The following is a 19,838-nucleotide window of genomic DNA, read 5'->3' on the forward strand; positions in this document are numbered from 1 at the left end:
ACCGCCAAACGGAAATGTCTTTGAAACTTTCTTACACAGTTCAGGGATTTGCAGAGTTCTTACCTCAAAAGTCAGCAGTTTAACCCTTGGACAGGCAACAGAAATAGCTGGTTGCATCTCTGTTATCACTATTAATTTAAACTACTCCACAGCATTTCTCTTTTTTTTTTTATAGTTAAGTACAAAGAATTAAAATGATGCTTTTCTACATGCTTATCAAAGTATATTTTTTTAAGCATGGATTTTCAATGTTCAGCTTTCATTTTAAACCTGAATGAAAATTAGTAAGCATTTTGGATTCTAGCATTTTAAGTAAATGTTATTCCGTCTATTAGCAACTCCTGGTTTAATATGTCAACTCCTGGATGTCTTTCTAAATTAGACATCATAGTAACAAAAAAAATATTTTTAAACAGTTATACACTGCATACACACAGAAACACACACACTAAGGAAAAGATTAAGATTAACAGAAATCTATTACAAAATTTTTGTAGGTATTTCAAATAACTTGTGGCTTACTGACCAGAATGAGAAAAGTAATTTTTAACTTTCTCAAATACTTTACATTAAGTAAACAGAGCTGGCTTGCCACCTAAAGAAAGGAAGAAGGGGAAAAATTAACAAAATATCCATAAACCTCAGCCCTGTTTCCCTGTCTCCTGAATTAAAGACCCAAGATATCGTGGGCTAAAAAAGCAGACACATAATTCTCTACTGAACAAGTACTCCTTTTATTTTCAAGGCAGCCCAAGTATTAACACTGATATCTCTCCTCTCCCTGTTTTCAGTCTCAACTCTCAGAAACTATGGCAGGAAATAGGAGATAAATTCCAACTTTCCTTTTCATTGTCTCTCCTACTGTGTATTTTGGGATGCCAAAATCTTGTTTTCCAAGACTCCCTGATAGTGAGAGGTGCACAAGAGACAGTTCTGACTAATGGTTCTGAGTATTTCTGAGAAAGCCTCTCTGCTTTCCTGCTGTAGCCACTCCCTGATCCTCTTTCAATCTTTCCTTCCTCCTAAGGCCTGTAACTGCAGTAACCATTAAGAAAAGATCAAGAGAATAACATGGACTTTGGCCTTGGTAGCCTCGAGCTTCTGAACATCTTGACTTGTGGTTTTCCTATTGTACCAGCCACACTTTCTTGCACAGAGTATTAGATAGCATTTATTGAGTACTCACTGTGTGCTGCAAGCTGTGAAAAAGACTCTATGTTCATTGTTTCATTTATTTCTCATGACAATCCTGTGAAACAGGTATTATTACTTTTATTACCAAAATAAGGACCAACAAAGCACAGCAAGTTTAATGAGCCTGCTCAGGGGCACATGAGTAGCAAGAGCTGACACTGTATAGGCAGTCTGACTTCAGAGCTCTAGCTCTGACCGACTAACTCCACCACCATCGTATACTAGAGAAGCCACAAGGGGAGAGTAAGGTTATGAGTATTTGTAGGAACTGGCTGGCAAGCCTCCAGTTTTGGTAGCGGATTACAAAAGATCGCATCCTCACCCAGCATACTCACTTTGGAGGAATTGCTGGTAGGATCTCGGAACTGACTGGGGATTTTGTCCATCATCCCACCCTCTTCAAAAGCAGATCTGAGTAGGTCCGTGCTTGAATAATCAGAGCAAGAATAACATCACACTATTTATGAAGCCAGAGTTTATCACTGAGAATGAATTTAAAAAAAAAAATAGAAACCAAAAAAGAAAGAAAAGAAAAATAAATGAAGGGACAAGAAACATACAAGGAGAATACAAGGGACAGAAGAAAGAAAGGAAGAGGAAGAAAAAGAGGACAGCAAAGAAGAAAAACAACAATAATGTGGAGCCTATGAAAACACAGTGCAGAAAAAAAGGAATAAATCAAAAAATAAAGCAAGCTGAGATGTCAAAATAGAAATAGAGAAAAAGAAAGACAATAAGGTCTAGCAAAAGCAAAGTTTTCATTGGAGAAAACAAACCAATATGGATATAGATATAGTAGAAAACTGAATTAATAGTATGGAAGATAAAACAACTTCCTGCATTTTTTTTTTTTTTAGGAAAATAATGAAGAGATGACAAGAAAAGACAAGATGATGGATTTGGAGGACAGAAAACAGAAACCCACTTCAGGATACTAACGTTGTCCTCCTCTGAGGACAATCATTTACTGAATCTTTACTATTTATTCACTGGGTACTCTATCAAGTGCCTTACATACATCACTTCATTTAATGCTCACAAAAAAAAATCCATGAGGTAGACAACATTATTATTTGCTTTTTATAGATGCAGAAACTAAACCTTAGAAAGGTTAAATCTTCCCCAAAGTCATGTAACAGTAAGAACCAGAATGGGGCTTTGAAGCTGTATCTCTCAGACTCCAGGGCCCAAGCTATGAAGTCTCACAGTAGATTTCGCAAGTAATAAAAATAACATTTGATTAAAAATGTACAAGTTAGGCTGAAGGAAATCAGTAAGTTTCAGGAAATATTAGGAGTTGCATCCCCTTGACTCATCCTTAAATACATATATTTTCATTATAAATACAAGGAAAAATATATCCTAAAAGCTCCTCTTCTGGATTTAAACAAAACAAAATAAAACAGGATTTGTCTTAAGACTTACTCTGCAAAACTAATTTCAGCAGACAACAAAGGAACAGTTAAAGTTCTTGAAAAGAAATGAACCTAAGAATTTTATACTAAGCTCATTGTCCTTCATGAGTAAATACAGAAGACACACACCTGCAGCAGTGAGAAAGTAGACTAACCTACCTCTTTATAAACATGCACTCTGAAAACCAAAGTAAAATAAATAATTTAAAGATCTATTTCAGCTGATGAACAAGTATGTCATAATTTAAAACTCTAGAATGTGTAGTTGTTATGAAAGAACTAGTAATGGCTCTAAAATAAATTAAACACAGAGTGAAGAGTTAATAATTGTTTTAACAGAATTCTTCTGAAACAAAAAGAAAACTAATGGTAAGAAATAAATTAACTAAAATATTCTGTTGTGTAAATCCCAATTATAGTATTAAATATGGGGAAAGAGTATAGACAGGAGAAGTAAATGTAAATTAAATTTATATAGCAAGGAGTTAAAGGGGATGACTACCTTAGATAAGATACATTTATTTTTAAATATCGGCTTTATCTTTTAAACAAACATTTTAGTTGTCAAAATTATTGAAAAATAAACTTTTTAACCTAAAAACATAAAATATATAAACTAAAAACTAAAGAATGTGCATAGATTTTCCCACAAAACACAAAAATGTATAAAAGGCAGAATTAGCCTAATATAACAATACAAAAACAAACAAACAAACACTGAAAGGACAAAGAAGTAGAATTTTGCTGGAAGATAAAATCCTGTCTATTATAAATATTAACAGCATGAAATTTGTGCATCACAATGTTTTGATCAAGAAAAGAAAAGTAACTGATGGAACCACATTAGTGTCTAGATAATTTAATCCATTTATGCCAGTAGAAAGAATATGGAGGATTTGTTTACATAATTAGATATAATTTAATAACATTAAAACATATGCCCTACATGGGCATATGGATCAACTAAAGAGTTTTGAGAGAAAAGCTGAAGATATATTGGGCTGAAAGAAAAACTCAACAATTGCTCTAAAGAAAAATAATTCCCCATAAACCACCAGTATGGTTGATTAACTCACCACAATTCACTGGAAAAATAAAAGTCAATAACAAATCCCAATAGAGACAACGTTTGTTAAATGCTTAAAAGTACTATTCTCAATTGTCATTCTACCAAAGAGGAAGCTAAAATATCATTAGAAAATAGTCATAGCCAAAAGTGCGTTGAGAGGTAAATGTATATCTTTAAAAAATTATATTAATATAAAAGGAAAACAAAATGAACCATGATTCATGAAAAAAAATGAAGAGTTTTCCTAAGGAAAATAGGAAAAATATTAATGAGACTGAAAAAAATAAGACAAGAGGAAAAACAGCATCAGAGTCAAGAACTAACATTTTGAAAAAGAAAATCTAATAAAGAACAGAACAGAACAGTATTAAAACAGTAAGCCAGTCATAAAAACCAACATAAGGGATTTTTATAGTATTAGGAAATCTCTATCTAATCTACACAACTATATATAATAATTATGTTAAATATAATTATGTTAGTTATATACGTTATATATAATAATTGGCCAATAAATTTGAAATTCTAATGAATTAGACATGGTTCTAAAGAATATAAATGAAAAAATTAAAACTGAAAAATTTATTTAAGAATTAAGTCTCAGAAAAGGATTTAGGGCCAGACTATTCCTTCAAACTTATAAGGAAAGTGATTCCAAGTGTTTCCAGGGAGAAGAAAAGTTGCAAAATTTCAAAACTTATTTCGTAAATTTAATGTCACTTTATACCAAGACTGGCAGAGATAGAGGACAATTTCAAAGTCAAATCACTTTGGGTTAGGTAGCCTGACTCTTCACTTACTACCTGTGCTACTTTATCCATGAGGAATAAATGAAACAAACCATAAAAAATAATTTAAAGATTTTTTTTCCTGCCATATGTACACAATTAATGTTAGCTAGGTGCTGTAACAATAATATAGAATGAACACTCACCTACCCACCCATATTTTTCAGTAAAAACAAAATATGAACAAACGAAACTAAATCTTACTCAGGAAAATAAATACAAAGACATAAACAAAATTTTTGAAAACTAAACCAATAGCATGTTAAAGAAATAAATTTAATTCATGAATATAAGCAAAGGATAATAAGAAAACTATTATTCTAAAAAATAATATTAATAATGCTAGTATGATAAACCATTCATATCAGCAGATACTGAGAAAATACTCAAATCCCATTCCTAAGAAAACCTTCATAAAACCAAAAATGCTCTATAGGTTCAATGAAGAAAAGTAAACTTCAACAAAAAGTGAAACAAAAGGTTAAAGGAAAAAAAAGTGCTCCAGAGACAATCAGGACCTATACATGAAAGCTTATGTCATTCTTGATATTTAAAAGTTGAATGATTGACTAACGTTAATAGAAATAATGTTAATTGTGATGATATCAGCTTCCATATTTTTATACATTCCATGTCTAAAGTCATTTAATCCTAGCAACAATTTGGTGAGTTTAGATTGTTACCCAAATTTCAGATGAAGAAACTGAAGCTCAACAAGATAAACAAAATTTTCACTTGTTCAAGGCTACCCAGGTAGTAATAGTGTAGAGGCACGACTGACACTAAAGTCAGCCTGACTCCAAAACCTGAACTTATAAGACCAATTTGTGTCATCTTCCAATAAGAACAAATATGAAAAATACGCAGAGTATTACTATTGTCTGGTGCCACGTATATATTTCAAAAAACAAACAGGCAATGACTTATAATGTGTGTTAAAGAGCCTATAGATAAGAAAAAAATACAAAAACAAGAGCTCTGGTATAAATACACAATGACTAGTTAAAGGCATAATGGTAATATAAAAACAAACAGATATTTACTATTTCAAAAAATAAATTTATACCAAAAAGTATAGAACTAAAGACACGCCTAAAACTTTATTATGCCAGAGACAGATTTTCTTGAATGGGAAAACCAACCGTTACAAAGAAGCCAAGATTCATACAATTGTCATCAATTGTCACTGGGATTGTTTTTTGAACATGCCAAAATGTTTCTAAATTTTATCTGGAAAAATGAACAGGTAAAAATGTTTTAGGAAATGCTTCAGAAAATGTTTAAAAAGTGGAGTGATACTGTAATGTCAAAAGAATTTACAGAATAACGATACGGAAAAGTCAAAGAGACCTTCATAAATGCAACAACTTAAAGAATATAAAACAAATTGTTTTTGGAGGAGATAAATTACTTAACAAATGACATTGGGCAGATGGGATCCCTATAGAACTGCAATTTAGATTCTTGCACTGAATGTTGAAATAATTCTAGTTGGTTAGACATATACACTGAAAAATAAAACAAGAAAACACTGAAAGAAAATTTAAGTTGGTAATTAATAGATATGGAGACAGAAAAAGACTTTCTAGCCTAAGGGTTCTTAACACCATAGCAAATCTCTTGTATTTGTGTACCTGGGCTCATTTTAGGTGAACCCTTATATAGTTTTCAGCAGCATACAAAAAATTCACCAGAAGGTACCAAAAGATGAGGCATGGCTTATAAAGGACACGTATACTTGACCAAATAATTAAAGATAAAGAAAAAAACCCTCTATGTCAAAACAGTATAAAGAAAACTTGAAAGCAAATGACAAATTGATAAAATATTTGTAATAACTATGGCCTGAGGGTACTATGGTATTCATATACTGATAAGGAAAATATTAACATAAAAGATGAATAGGTGATTGGTAGAGTATTCATAGCATTAATATCCTTTTAAGTGACTTTAAAACACATTTCAAAATTCAATTTAAATGTTAGTTATTGGATGAAAAAGGTGAAGGGATGAAGTACAAATCAGTAGCTACAAAACAGCCATGGGGATGTAGAGTATGAAAAAAAATAAACATATTAGTTCTTACAATTCAGGAATTTCTCAACACCTAATTTCCAACAAGTAGACAAAGACCATACCCACAAGAACTGAAGTTTTCTTTAATCTATTCGTGCTTGCTTGTAGGTTGGATAAAGCATTTTTTGGTTAAGAGGAAGATTTAAAAAAAAAACTAATGGGAGAGGGATAAAATGAACAACAAGATCTGAAGGAAAAGACTGAAAGAAGATAATAAAGTAGGAAATATTTCTATAATAAATACAGTGCATATATTAAGAATAATTGGAATGGGCATCATAGGATTAGGAGTTATTGAACTATTCATGCATAACAGAGCCACTGAAAGTTGATTATGCAGACTTTTGATTTTTGTTTATGTGTTTCTGCATGACATGTCCCTTTTGATAAAGAGTATATATTATTTTTGTGATAATAATCCATTTTTTAAAATGGTTCTATGGCTAATAATATTGTTGGTAATGGGATTGCTCTTTGCAGGATATCCTAATGTTAACTACTTATTTGCTTCCAAGATGTTAGTGACAAATGGAATTAATGGGTTGTTAGCAAGTACCACTAGGATGAAAAAGGCTCCTAAACTTTTGGATTTAAAAGACTAGCACATTCTTTTTAAATTTGGAAATCAATGGAAGATTGGTAACTTTTAATTTTGCCAAATAAGGATAATACAGTTTCATACAATTAAAGAAATTTTATACCAAAATAGTAAATAATTTTTAATTTAAATTTCTTTATTTAAATTTTTTTATTTTTTATTTAAATTTTTAAAAAAATTAAAAATAAATTTAAACTATGAAATATATCTTCATTTTTAAAATAACCTACATTATATTACAATAATTATCCTTCTTTGCTGGTGATCTTGAATATTCTCACTCAATAGCATCTTTACAAACCAGATGGTCTCTGGGCAGCCATCCAATGTTATGATTTCTCAGACAAACCGAAAACAATTATTTTGTGTGCCAGGTAAGGTATTACATGAAATTGAGAGTTTTAGCACAACGAAAATCATAAAATTGAATACATCTGCTATGGAAAATGAGACTATTAGATGTCAATCCTAATGGCACCTAAATTCAGCACAATGAATAAGAATTCAGCATGACTAATATGATCACTCCCATATCATGCTCTCTTTAGGAGCTCTCTACTACATCCTTTCGAATCACAGTAAAGGGTTCCAATAGGGAAATAAAAGGCAGATTCCTCTGAGACCCTATCTTAAATTTCACTCAATTCTCGTTCTTCCTCCCAATATTCCTTGGTTGTGTACTGAGTTTTTCAGATAAACTAGAGTGCCCAATAAAGATAGGGAATTCTGACTGGATGAATAATTTTTCATTTTTGAAGTGATGCCCAATCAGTTTTCAATCATATGTGGGTATGCTCCTAAATTTGTTGTAGGAATATAAAAAAGAATTATGGGTCATTAAGGCTTTCCTTCTTTTCATTTGGCCTTCTGTTATCTAAGGCTTGGTCATGATAGCAATAGATGAAAAAAAGTGAAACTTGGTTATTGTTACAATCTAACAATAACTCAATGAAAACTCACAGAAACCAAGTATACGTTGGATCACTTATATGACTCCAGTCTCAGCAAAAATTCTATCATCTCATTGAGGATAGCCTTATCTTTTCCTTATTTGCCATGATTCACCTTTTCCTACCCTTACCCCACAATCATCTTCTATCACAATATCATTCTGTTTTATTTTTTCTTTCATAGCACTTAGTATCAGGTGTGATTATCTTTAATCTATGCTTCCCTTAACTGGAATGCATGCCCTACTGGAACCAGGTTCAAAGCATCATATACATTTATGCTCAACCTGTGCTACCACATCTGGCAACCCTGGCATGGAATTTTCATGCTTTGCTCATAGATGTATTCTAGTTTTAAGCATAATGCCAAACACATACTGAATTACATCAAAGATGGCAACTATGATGCACAGATTGCAACTATGACTATAAGATGTATTACGATTTCAGAGATGTAAAAAAACCCCCATCTATTTCAAAGGAGATAACAAACATGACTCTATATATTTCTTGAATGAATTAATCAACATTTAGAGTTAAGACTAACCTTGTTACCTTATACCCTACTAACCACACCTACTTTAATAGATATCTATCCATATTTTTGAATAACTAAAGGGAGAATTCCTTCTCTCATTTAATTGTTCATTCATTATACAAATATTTGATTGCCTACTATGTGCCAACATTGTTGTAGGTGATGGGGCTACTAGAGTATACTCATTTTCAAGACGGCTAACAGTTTAGAGAATTTCTTATTGTGATCAGTGGGCCACTTGCAATTGAATCCACTGAATTATTTTGAGGGCTTTGAAATTTATACTTTTAAACAAACTTTTGTATGACATATGCAACTAAAGTTGAAAAAAAGAATCTTCAAAGTATAGCTCAAATTCCTCTCCTTCCATAAAGTCTTCCTAAATCATTCATGTTCAAAGTTTGTCACTCTTCTCCATCCTCATGGCCCTTATACTTTATAGCACCGATTTGTAATTAAGCATACTTTGCTATAGCTCTTAAAACAGAAAGGTGATGTAGTGTGATGGTGGGCTCTGTCATATTGCCTTGAGTTCAACTTCCAGATCTATCATTTCCTCCTTAAGTAAAATTCTAAAACTTACTTTCCACATCTGAAATATAGTACACTTTGAGGATTAAATGAGATAACCAACGAAAACAGTAAGCACAGTATTTAGCATAGATTAAGTATTCAATAAAAGCTGACTGCTGTTTGGTTTGTTTGTTTTTTTCATTATTTTATTTTCTATTTTACCTCTTTGCACGATCAAACACTATTTCTACAGTCAATTGGGGAAATGGCAAGAAAAACTTTTTTGTTTCATACACTGAATGTTACAGCTATGTGCTATGATGATCTTTATTGGTTAGAATGACACTATCTGGCTTCTTGGGTGCATTGTTTTTCTGGGATATGCAAAGAATATACTTTGCTTCATCTCAGTCACACATAGGGTTACTTGATAAGATTTAGAATCATCACAAATAAATGAAAACTTAATCCAAGATGGTAAGAAATAAGCCAGTCTTTTAAACATGGCATGTTTTTCTTTTTGTGATGCTTGTTCTATTCCAGGTATCAGTTTATTTCACTATAAATTTGTTGCTTAGAGCTTTTGACACATTTCATAATCGACCTGTTGATATTAGGCTGAATAAATCTTATATCTAATGAAATGACATGCTTTTCAATGTCATTTATATATCTCTTATTTACTTTTCTTTCATACTGATTGCAAAATGTATTGTGATTAAAAGTGAGTGAGAAACGAAAGAATGCTGGAATCAGCTAAAAATAAAAACTGGATTCTAGTGTCGCTAGGAACAATTATATTCTTCTGAATAAATGACAAAAATGTATGAGAAGTAAAAATTATAGATCAAGACAATGTGGGCACAGATAGGATTGACTCAAAACTCTGCCTAAGAACACTTGGTATAAAAATAGGTTTGAATTTTAACTGAGTTTCAATACAGAGCTTAGGAATACATCTAAGCATCATCAAATACAAAGACAGTGCTATTTGATGAAGCCATACAATAAGTCATTTTGCAGAAATGTCCTGAAACATGCTTTGAATAAAAAATTAAGTAGCAGCCTATGATGTAAAACTATATAATGGACTCTGAAAAAAGTCAGCTTTTCTTATTTCTAGCAAAGAAAATTATATTTGATAGTATTTATGGTGTTACCGCAGACACTATAAAGCACAAAAATTTCCTGACAATGAATAAAATCCAAAAACTCTCATGAGACTAAACTTAAATACTAAATTTTACATACTTCTTGGAAACCCACTAATACTTAGTATATTTTCTAAGCACTCTTGTGGGGTAACTGAATAAACATTAATTTGCTATTAACACCTCATTTAAAGAACATGGCAGTAGATGAGCAATTTATAATGTAAGTAAATTCACATTATTTTCTTTCTCTTTTTAAAAGTGTTAATTGTTTTAGTCATTCATAGCAATCATGGTCTTGGTGATGAGCATTTTCTAAGGATTAAATAAACCTCCTGGGAGCACAACAGAAGCACAGCCAGTAATCGTAGAAGAAATTTGCGAAGGTCTTGTTTCAAGACATATAGGCCCAGAGATCTTGTCTCATTATTTATGCTTCTTCTAACTTGCCGAATCCGATGGGAAGAACAAATGATATCTATTTGAAGAAAGGGTACACAATCCACCCAAGAATTTAGCTAAGAAACTAGAACTCGGCCTTGAGTTCTTCTGATCGCCTAAGGCACGTTATCTTATTCATTCCCCATTTGCTATAACTGCAAAATGTACATATCTATCTACTTCTCTCCATCCCCATTACCACCACCTTGACCAGGCTACCCTAATCTCTCCTGTATATTGTACTAGCTACCCAAATGGTTTACCTGCCTTGCTCCCACGCCAGTACTTCTCCAAAGAGAAGCTGGAATGATCTTTAAAACAATTTAAGCAAACCATGTCTCCCTCCTTAAGACTCCATAGATCTCTACCATGCTTACTTACTATGAGGCCCTATATGATCTGGACTTTTCTAGTCCCTCAACTCACACTAGTCATATATATCTTCATATTTCTCAAATTCAGTAACCTTGTTCCAACTACGTGGTTTTCCCAACTTACCCTCCGTCTCCCTGAAATGCTCAGTCCAGTTCTTTACAAGGCAGGCTTCTTCTCATATTTCAGGTCTCAGCTAAAATGTCACTTTCTCCATGAGGTCTTTCCTTGACCACTCTATGTAAAACGGCTCTATTACTCTCCATTATCCTATTCTGTTTGTTTTTCTTAATATTTATTACAGACTCTCTCACCAAACATGATGAAAGTTCTACATCTGTCAATCCACCAGTCAATTCACAATGCCTAGCATGGGAATTGATCATTAATACACATCTACTGAACGAATGAATGATTCCATCTGTGGCCCATGTTAGCAACACCGACAGTTTCTTTACAAATCTTTCAAAAATGAGAAACATGATATGACATTAGAAGTTTCCTACCAAAGTCACATTTTATACTCCTACCCTTCTCCTCCCCCCTCGCCTTTTTATTTGCTGGACTAAAACTGAGAGAAGCTTCTTACCTTGTATTTTCTTAGTGGTATCACTGTCAAATTCTCAGGTAGTGTCTTTTGAGATAGGATTCTTATCAAGATGGCAGAGAGGAGAGGATATCATAGATAATGATATAATTGCTATGAAATAAATCACAACTCAGAGGACAGTGTAAATGTAAATGTTTTCCCCACCCCCAATCTTTAGCATTACTGCTTAGGTTAAATCACAAATTGGATATTTATAACTTGAGACATTTCTAATATATAATATAGGACACCTGAAAATAACATTTGACTTGCTATACAAGGAACTCTGTGGACTGCAATAAAACTGAGAATTACTCTTAAAAAAGTCTTAATTATTACAGTAATGGGAGCAAAATATGCTCCATGAAGAATCTATTTTTTAAAATACAGCTAAGCAAAAAGAGGCAGGTAACAAACACCTAATAACTTCTCTGTCCTCAGTTCAGTCTCTGGGCAATTCAATTACCCATCAAGTTTCTCAGTCTCACATCTCAGGAAGGGAATGGAAAACACTGGCTAAATTTCAAGATAATACAAGGTAAATGAGCCCGTTGACCAGGACTTTTCCAGTAATACAGAACACCTTTGAAGCTGCATTGTTTTAAACCATTAGTTATGATACAAATTTGAGTCCAGTGAAAATTGGCTTCTAAATAATCTGAATTTGAAAAGTGCTAGAGGACACAGTGTATTGTCTGTGTGTATGTAGACATAACAAAGCTATTTTCATGCATGGTCCTGGCAGAAGGCCCGTGGTAACTGCTCTGTGGGTCTGGTTACAATTATTTCACTATAGGGAATATTCCAGGACAGTACATCCCTTCTCTGTCGGCTCTGCCTCAAGTGGAAATGTGTGTTTTTACCTCACAAACCTTCACAGCTCTCCTCCCTGATTACATTTTAATTCTCCTCAAGCTACATATCCCAACCATTCATGCCAGAAATCTCAGCTAAATTCTAAGCCCAACCTACAACATTACAATATGAGAAACTCTAAGAGTATGTGAAAGGAAGGACGTCTGTGATAGTTTCTTCTTTACCCTTTAATTATACAGAACCTGGGCATATACGCCTGAATTCTCACTATTAGTGCACGTACTTTAAAAAAATTATTTGTGAAATAAAAAAAAACTCTCCTAAAAGAAGAGTTGGTATGTTGATATTCTGCTATTCTACCTCAAAACCAAATGTATTTGTGCTCCCCGCCCACTGCAACATTTCATACAGCTGAATGTGGCCCTTGGGAGAATTTTTAATGGAACATTTTATACTGAAATGTGTTTTTAATTAAAACAAAACAAAGAAGATAAGAATAGTTTACAAGACATCAGCACTGAGATGCTAACCCCAATATTTAGAAATGTTTATGTCTATCCAATCCTTCTCTTGTGGCCTCCCTTCGAGATGGTCAGTTCTGGGATTTTGAAGCCCTTCCATTAGTTACTTTAACTCAGCTTGTTAAAAAGTCCAGACTCTCTCTCAACTGTCCTAGGAATTAACTTTTCACAATAATTGTATCTCAAATATTCTGGGCGTTTCCTCATGTTTTCCTGTATTGGACAGATACATAGATAAGATACAGATTATAATGAAATGTGAAGCAAACACATAAAGTAGTTGATCACTGGGAACCATATAAAATTTATGTAGATGAGCATTTTAGGTTTAGCAGAAATGCAGATGGTAAGTTCAATTTCCTGAGAAAAGAATTCTGGGGGATCGTTTTTTGAAATCAACAGCATATGGTGTGAATCATCCTATGGAGTAACACCTCTTTAATTCTTCACACTCTGCCCTTTCCATGTCTCACATTATCCCTTTCACTAAAGATCAAAGGTAGAGGGACTTCTTTTGGAAGCTAAGGGAGGGAATCACATCACGTCTTTATTTTACCTAGGGTGAGCCCAGTTCTGGAGAATAAGTAAACAGGGTGAGAGATGAGTTGAGGCAGTGTGAGGAGAAATCACTAGTCACTTAAGAAACTGAAAGGTAAAAACGATATATAAAAGTGGGCAATTCTGTTAACATCATTTCCCGTGTACAAAAAATAAGAAGGTAGGACTAGATGGATTGATTTGACATCTGTTTAGAATTGGACCTTGTTCAAAAAATTGTGCTTAGATATCATGGAAAATATAAAAGTGCCCTAGCACCAATGGTCCAATTTGGATTATCAAGGCTGACCGTTTCTGTTTTCATTCAAGTCCTGCACCTTCCACAACCTTTCCCAAAAAATTATTTCACTTTATGACATAATTTGTGTATATGTGAAATGTACACTAGCAAATATTTGTTATATGTAATTTATACAAATATATGTTAGTGTACATTTGCCTCCTTAAAAAGATTCTAAGATCCTTTGAAGGCAAGTGACATGTTTTACAAATATTTGAATTATGCCCTGTCTAATCCACTTAGGTCCTAGCATGATGCTTGTGTGTGTGTGTGTGTGTGTGCACATGCAATAGGTATTTGTTATATATACTTAAAGACTGTAAGGTGTAATCTTTGGTCTCAAGAAGTTTAAGCCTCGTTCATAAGATAATACATACAAAAATATCTGTAGTACAATAAAAACTGTCTAAATTACCTAGAACTATATTTCTCTCTATATATTCTTTATCTACATTCTATATATACCTATATGGTATATTCTATAAACTAGTGGTAATAGGATGATTGAAATAGGAGAAAACAGGTAATAAGTAGATGAGCCTACCTAGAAATGTGTGTACATGTATGTACATACTATATAGCATAACAGAGGCAGCTAATATTTATACACACCAGGTATGTTTCTAATATCGAATAACAGCTGCCACCTCAATCTGTTTATTTTCTAAATTTAGATCTAGATGTGTTAGGTGTTCTCAAAGGAAGGTTACCCTGTGTACCCTGAGATATGAAATTTGAGGAAAAAGCTTTTGGGTCACTTGAAAGAAGGATTTGTGTATATTCTTTACATCAATACTTTCCTTGTAAGTCCTAAATAATTTCAGAAGTATCTACCCAACTCAGTTCCTTTTATTTACCATTCACTATGCAACATTTCTTGATTGCTGAACATACATTGCTTATTTTTCCAGAGGGATACCATTTGCAATTTAAGGCAAAAAGATTTCTTTGGTGAACTTAAAATTTGAATTTCCTGGGATAATGCTGGTAATTTAACATTCAAAATACTAAAACAGTTTTTCTTTGCTAATAGTTGCAGATTCGGATCAGGAAAACTTTCAGTAAAACAATTTATGATTCTGAACATTGTTTTTATGGATGTCAATTATTTCAATTTTAATTTATAAACCATTCTATCTGAAACACATTTGTTAGCAACTTTTTTACCCCCTTTCCATGGGTCTAGAGTACTGGTAATATATACTAACATCAAGATGTAAGTAAGGTACCTTACAGATGTGAGTTGGCATTCTTCTAGGTTGCTCACCTAAATTAGTCACGTTTCACTGTTTTCTTCATTTAAGAAACCTTTGCCCAGAAACTCTTTTCATGTGAACTTTTTGAGTGCTGCTACATAAAAAGGCATCATTACAAACTGGCAATCACCGATTATATATTCCTATTGGTTCAGCTGAAAAACTAGAAAATTACCCCCAAATCCACAAATCCAGATCATTGGAATATTATAAACCTTTGAATTAACACCTATGTGATGACGACACCCCAACACAAAAACCATTTTCTCCCCTAAGATGTCAGTATTTTCACTTATTCTGAAATTGCAAGGCTCCAACACACACACACACGTGCGCGCGCGCGCACACAAAACACGCACTCATGCAGAGGAAAGGAGGCAGATTTCTAGAGGAACTGAGATTCCTTCCAGTCTTGGGAGTAGCACACTTTTACCCAAGTATCTGGGGGTGTACATAGTGGACTTTGTTGCAACAACATCCTTACATTCCCCATAGGAAAAGGATGGCCTAGGAGTCCTAGTAGCTGTCACAACAGAAGTAATTAATGACCAAATTCTTGCTAACTCAGATAAGGGATCTGGATACTGAAAGCTTATCTGTTTCTGTGTTTTGTATTTGCTTTCTCTAAGTTTCCTAAGAAGGATTTTTGGAAAAGCTCTGACCTTAGGGGAGCAAGAAGAATTAGAATGGCAGAGAAGTCAATGGTTGCAGTCACATCCAGGGTAGGATACACAGTCTTATTTATGGTCCAGGCAAATCTGATGATTCAGGCAAGCACCTGGAGAAGGAAAAGCTGGTGGCAGCTGAGGATGTGGGAGCTTCCCCGGAGTAAATACTGTGACCTAGTGATATTAGGAGAAAAGATGCATTTCTCCCTGTAGTGCAAAGATAGCTGGGACACACAGTTAACCAGGGGCTGGCAGCTTTTCACCTGAACATTCATTTTCATCTGGTCACTCATGTAACCTGAGAAGGGGTGCATATCTGAAGTGTTGGCAGGGTTCTGAGCCATAATTCTGCTCAGCTGTGGCTTTCTCTCCACTTGCCTTACAGGGGAGCACCTTATAGATCAGGCTCTTTGACTTGAGAGTAAAGGTTGACTCTCAAAATACCAAAGTTCAAATGTTGTTGAGAATTACTAGCTTAAGAGGAGATTGTCAGGGGTCGGGGCCGGGTGAATGGGTGAGATTCCTTTGCCAGGGTTAGGGTTAGCTTTAGAACAACTGTGACCTTGATATACTGTTATCTGAGCTCCTCGTTACAGAAGTCCAATTTACAGTCACCAAATTAAAAACACAGCTACTTCGTAGTTCTATATTTTTTTACTCATGCTGGAGGCGCACTGCTTATTGATCCTAATTGATAACATCAGTGCCTGACCTGAGTTCTTAGACCTCTTTCCCCTAATTTTCAGCTTCACTTATAGGCAAAGATTGGCCTGTAGCACAAACCAATGGAGTTATCAGAAGAGGTTTATTCTTTCTCATTTTATCAGATTATTCACCATATACTTTGGCCCCATGATCAAACTAGACTATCTAAAATCTTAAAACACAGTGGAATTTTTCCAGGTTAACTGTATCATGCAACCTTCCTTCCACTCATCAGTTTTGGCAAAAATCAATCTTAAAAAATGCTCAAAATGCAAGAGAAAAGAAAACAGATGCTGCCTTCCAGTGTGTTCCCAGCCCCAAAATGACCTTATCCAACTAAGTAGGATGTTTGAGGTATAAAGGACTTTTCTTTTGAACTTTATTTAAATAGTGGTTAAAGAATTACTGAAAATATTCATATTATAGTAATATCTCAAGAAACTAAGTATCATTATGTAGTCGAAGTTATGGTACTAGGTTGCCAAGACTGAGATTACTTCCTTTTTGGAGAAGTGGGGAAGTGCAGGAAGAGTTCTTGAATGTTTTTCCTTCAATATTTCATAGACAGGAAAATATTCTGGAGAAACACTCTATAACTTCAGAATTAATATGATATATTTTCAAAAATCCAATTTACAGTCACCAAACTAAAAGCATAGATACTTAATCGAGACTTCTGCAGTCAGAACGGTCTAGTAAAAAGCTGTAAAGTGAGAATTTAATAGGATAAGTGCCAGTTCCTGGCTAAATACAAACTTTTAAGACTTTAAAAGATATTTAATATGTTAAAATGATTTAATATTTAACCTCATCAAAAAGAAAGAAATCCAAACAGTACTGGTAGCTTGAATACCTCTCAATATAAAAAGACATGACACCTGCTATGGTTTGAATGTTTGTGTTTCCCCCAAATTCATATATTGAAACCTAACACCCTATGTGATAGTATTATGAGGTGGGGCCTTTGAAAGGTGATTAGGTCATGAGTGGGGAGCCCTCATGAATGGGATTAGTGCCCTTATAAGAGACCTCGAAGACCTCTCTTGCTCCTTCCTTCTGCCATATGAGAATGTCTAGGAAGTGGGTTCTCACCAGACACCGAATCTGCTGCCATCTTGATCTTGGGCTTCCCAGGCTCCAGAATTGTGAGAAATAAATGTCTGTTGTTTATAAGCTACTTAGTGTATGGTATTTTGTTATAGCAGCCCGAACAGACTAAGACAGCCCATATTCAGAGCCTGTGTTCTTCTATCTGTCTCAGTCCAAGGAGTTATACGACTCAGCAATGTACAGTATCCACATACATTAAGGTCTGACTGCCTTAACATAGGCCCTCTCCCTTCCGGAGGGGCAGCTGTAAACGTTGGGATGCCCCCTGTGCAATGAGAATCAAAAATATCTTTCTACTGTAATACCGTATCTTTTTACTGTAATACCCAAGTCTTGATCTGATTCTTCTATTCTTTTCCTGTCGCCTGCTATTATTCTACATCAGGGTCCAATTAGATAAAAGAACCTTTTCACTCCTCCCTAGGGCATGGGTGCAAGGCTATTTTTGGAAAAACATTTACATCATTACTTCAATTCTTTTTTGGTTATGATTCTCTTATAAGGAGGGCCATTGAGTGCAGGCCCACAATCCCTTTTCTGAAGTCCTTGCACCACATGTATTTAAAATCCAAACTTTCTTCAGATATCTTGTCCATAGCATACATCGCACAAAATTCCAGTGGGGTCTGAGCCAGCACCTCATGAATCAAATACATTAATATTTCTGCAGTGAAATATATGCATTTTCATAATAAATAAAGACTGTCAACAGCCTCAAATCAAATCAGGGCAAGCTTTGCCATCAAATAAGTTTTAGTGTTCATTTTGCAAAAGGGCTTTCAGTTTTCTAGGCATTTGGATTTTGAAATCGAGAGTAAGAAGAATGTAGATATGTATTAGGTTTTCAAAGAGTTAAGACAAATTGATCTATTGGTGCTTAAAGAAAGAAGAGATGGAATGTATTGCAAACAACCTTTCGAAGGAAATTTTTAGACAGAGAATTTGACTAGATTAAATGGAATTTAAGGTAAGTGGGTTGTCCTTGTTCCTGGGCTCCGATCACATGACCTTGAAATATTCTGTTCCCAAGAATGGGTCTGTGACGGTGCTGTTGTCATAGATGCTGAGCTGCCTCGTTGCTCTGCAGGAAAAGGGCCCAGAACTGGGCAGACCTGACCATTCTGAGACTCACAGGAACATTCCCAGACTAGAATAAAAACCTCAACAAGGCAAGAATGTAGGAGCCAACTGGCACGCTTGCACTATGACTCCATGACAAAATAATTACACAGTTGATTTTTTAAAGATAGGAAAACCAAAAAAAAAAAAGAAAAAAAAATTGCCTTTTCCCTTAACATTAGGGGAAAATGTTTTTTAAAGTCCTAATCTTTGAAGTTTTCAAGGTGGGACTGGGAAGATTATATTCTGAGTTGTTGTGCTAGGGATTATATACTAGGAAAAGGGTAAACTGTCATTGAGATGAGGGGTTGTCGCCAGTGGAGACATATGGAGATAGAGGCTTACTTGGCTTCCAGGGCCAGTGCAATGATGCCCGCAGCCATGGGGGCTGAGGCTGACGTCCCAGTGTGGTTGTCCGTGCAACGTTGCCTCAGATCCGTAGTGATCTAGAAGACAGAAGTAAAAAAAATTTTAGGGCTCTGGGGTCAATGCGAATCACATGCAAGTAGAAAGAAATTTACTCATAAAAGTGGAATGGAGAGGTGTTGAAATAGTTGTTTTAAATTCCTTGTTCCTGCGCTCCTATGACCATATCACTTTCAGAGAATCGCCTGTATAAATCAGCTTTGAAAAAGGGGAGGATAAGGAAATTGGACTCTGCTTCTGTTAAAAGCAGGGTCGGAATGAGGGTGAGTCTTTGGCCTGAAACATAGGGTTGTGTAAGTGTCTATTTAAATTTTACACCCCAGACACCTCACTTGCTAGTCTCAGCTCTATTTAAAGCTAAAGTTCTTTCATTGCCCAAACATTTTTAACAAACACACATGTTGAATCAACAAACCAAACGCTGGCCCTTGCCCTCCTAGAACATTGTATTGGCGGAGACACAGGTTTTAAGTAAAAGGTAAGCTGTGCCATGGAAGGAACATTTGCTTATGGATGTGTTTTTGGAATTCACAGAAATGTTACATGAATGAACCAAGGATTCCTCAAACCTTTAACATAAAAAATAAAAACAAGGCTCATTCCAGTGCACTTAATATGAAATAACAGCACTAAGTGCACGCTTGTATATTATAGAAGGAAATTAGCCATTGCTTCATTTTTTAAA

General features: G+C 34.4%; 1 protein-coding gene across 5 annotated transcripts in view; it reads right to left on the minus strand.

Annotated features, from left to right (window-relative positions):
• The window catches only part of PCSK5 (proprotein convertase subtilisin/kexin type 5), a 400,819-nt gene that overhangs the window by 196,374 nt on the left and 184,607 nt on the right, over positions 1-19,838 (minus strand). For all 5 annotated transcript variants that reach the window (XM_036218095.1, XM_016127089.2, XM_016127088.2 and 2 more), the window contains one exon: positions 19,073-19,173. In XM_036218095.1, the coding sequence (XP_036073988.1) occupies positions 19,073-19,173 (101 nt within the window). The remainder of the gene's footprint in view (positions 1-19,072; positions 19,174-19,838) is intronic.

Source organism: Rousettus aegyptiacus, unplaced genomic scaffold (genome assembly GCF_014176215.1).
Source record: "Rousettus aegyptiacus isolate mRouAeg1 unplaced genomic scaffold, mRouAeg1.p scaffold_m13_p_3, whole genome shotgun sequence".
Classification (NCBI taxonomy): domain Eukaryota; kingdom Metazoa; phylum Chordata; class Mammalia; order Chiroptera; family Pteropodidae; genus Rousettus; species Rousettus aegyptiacus.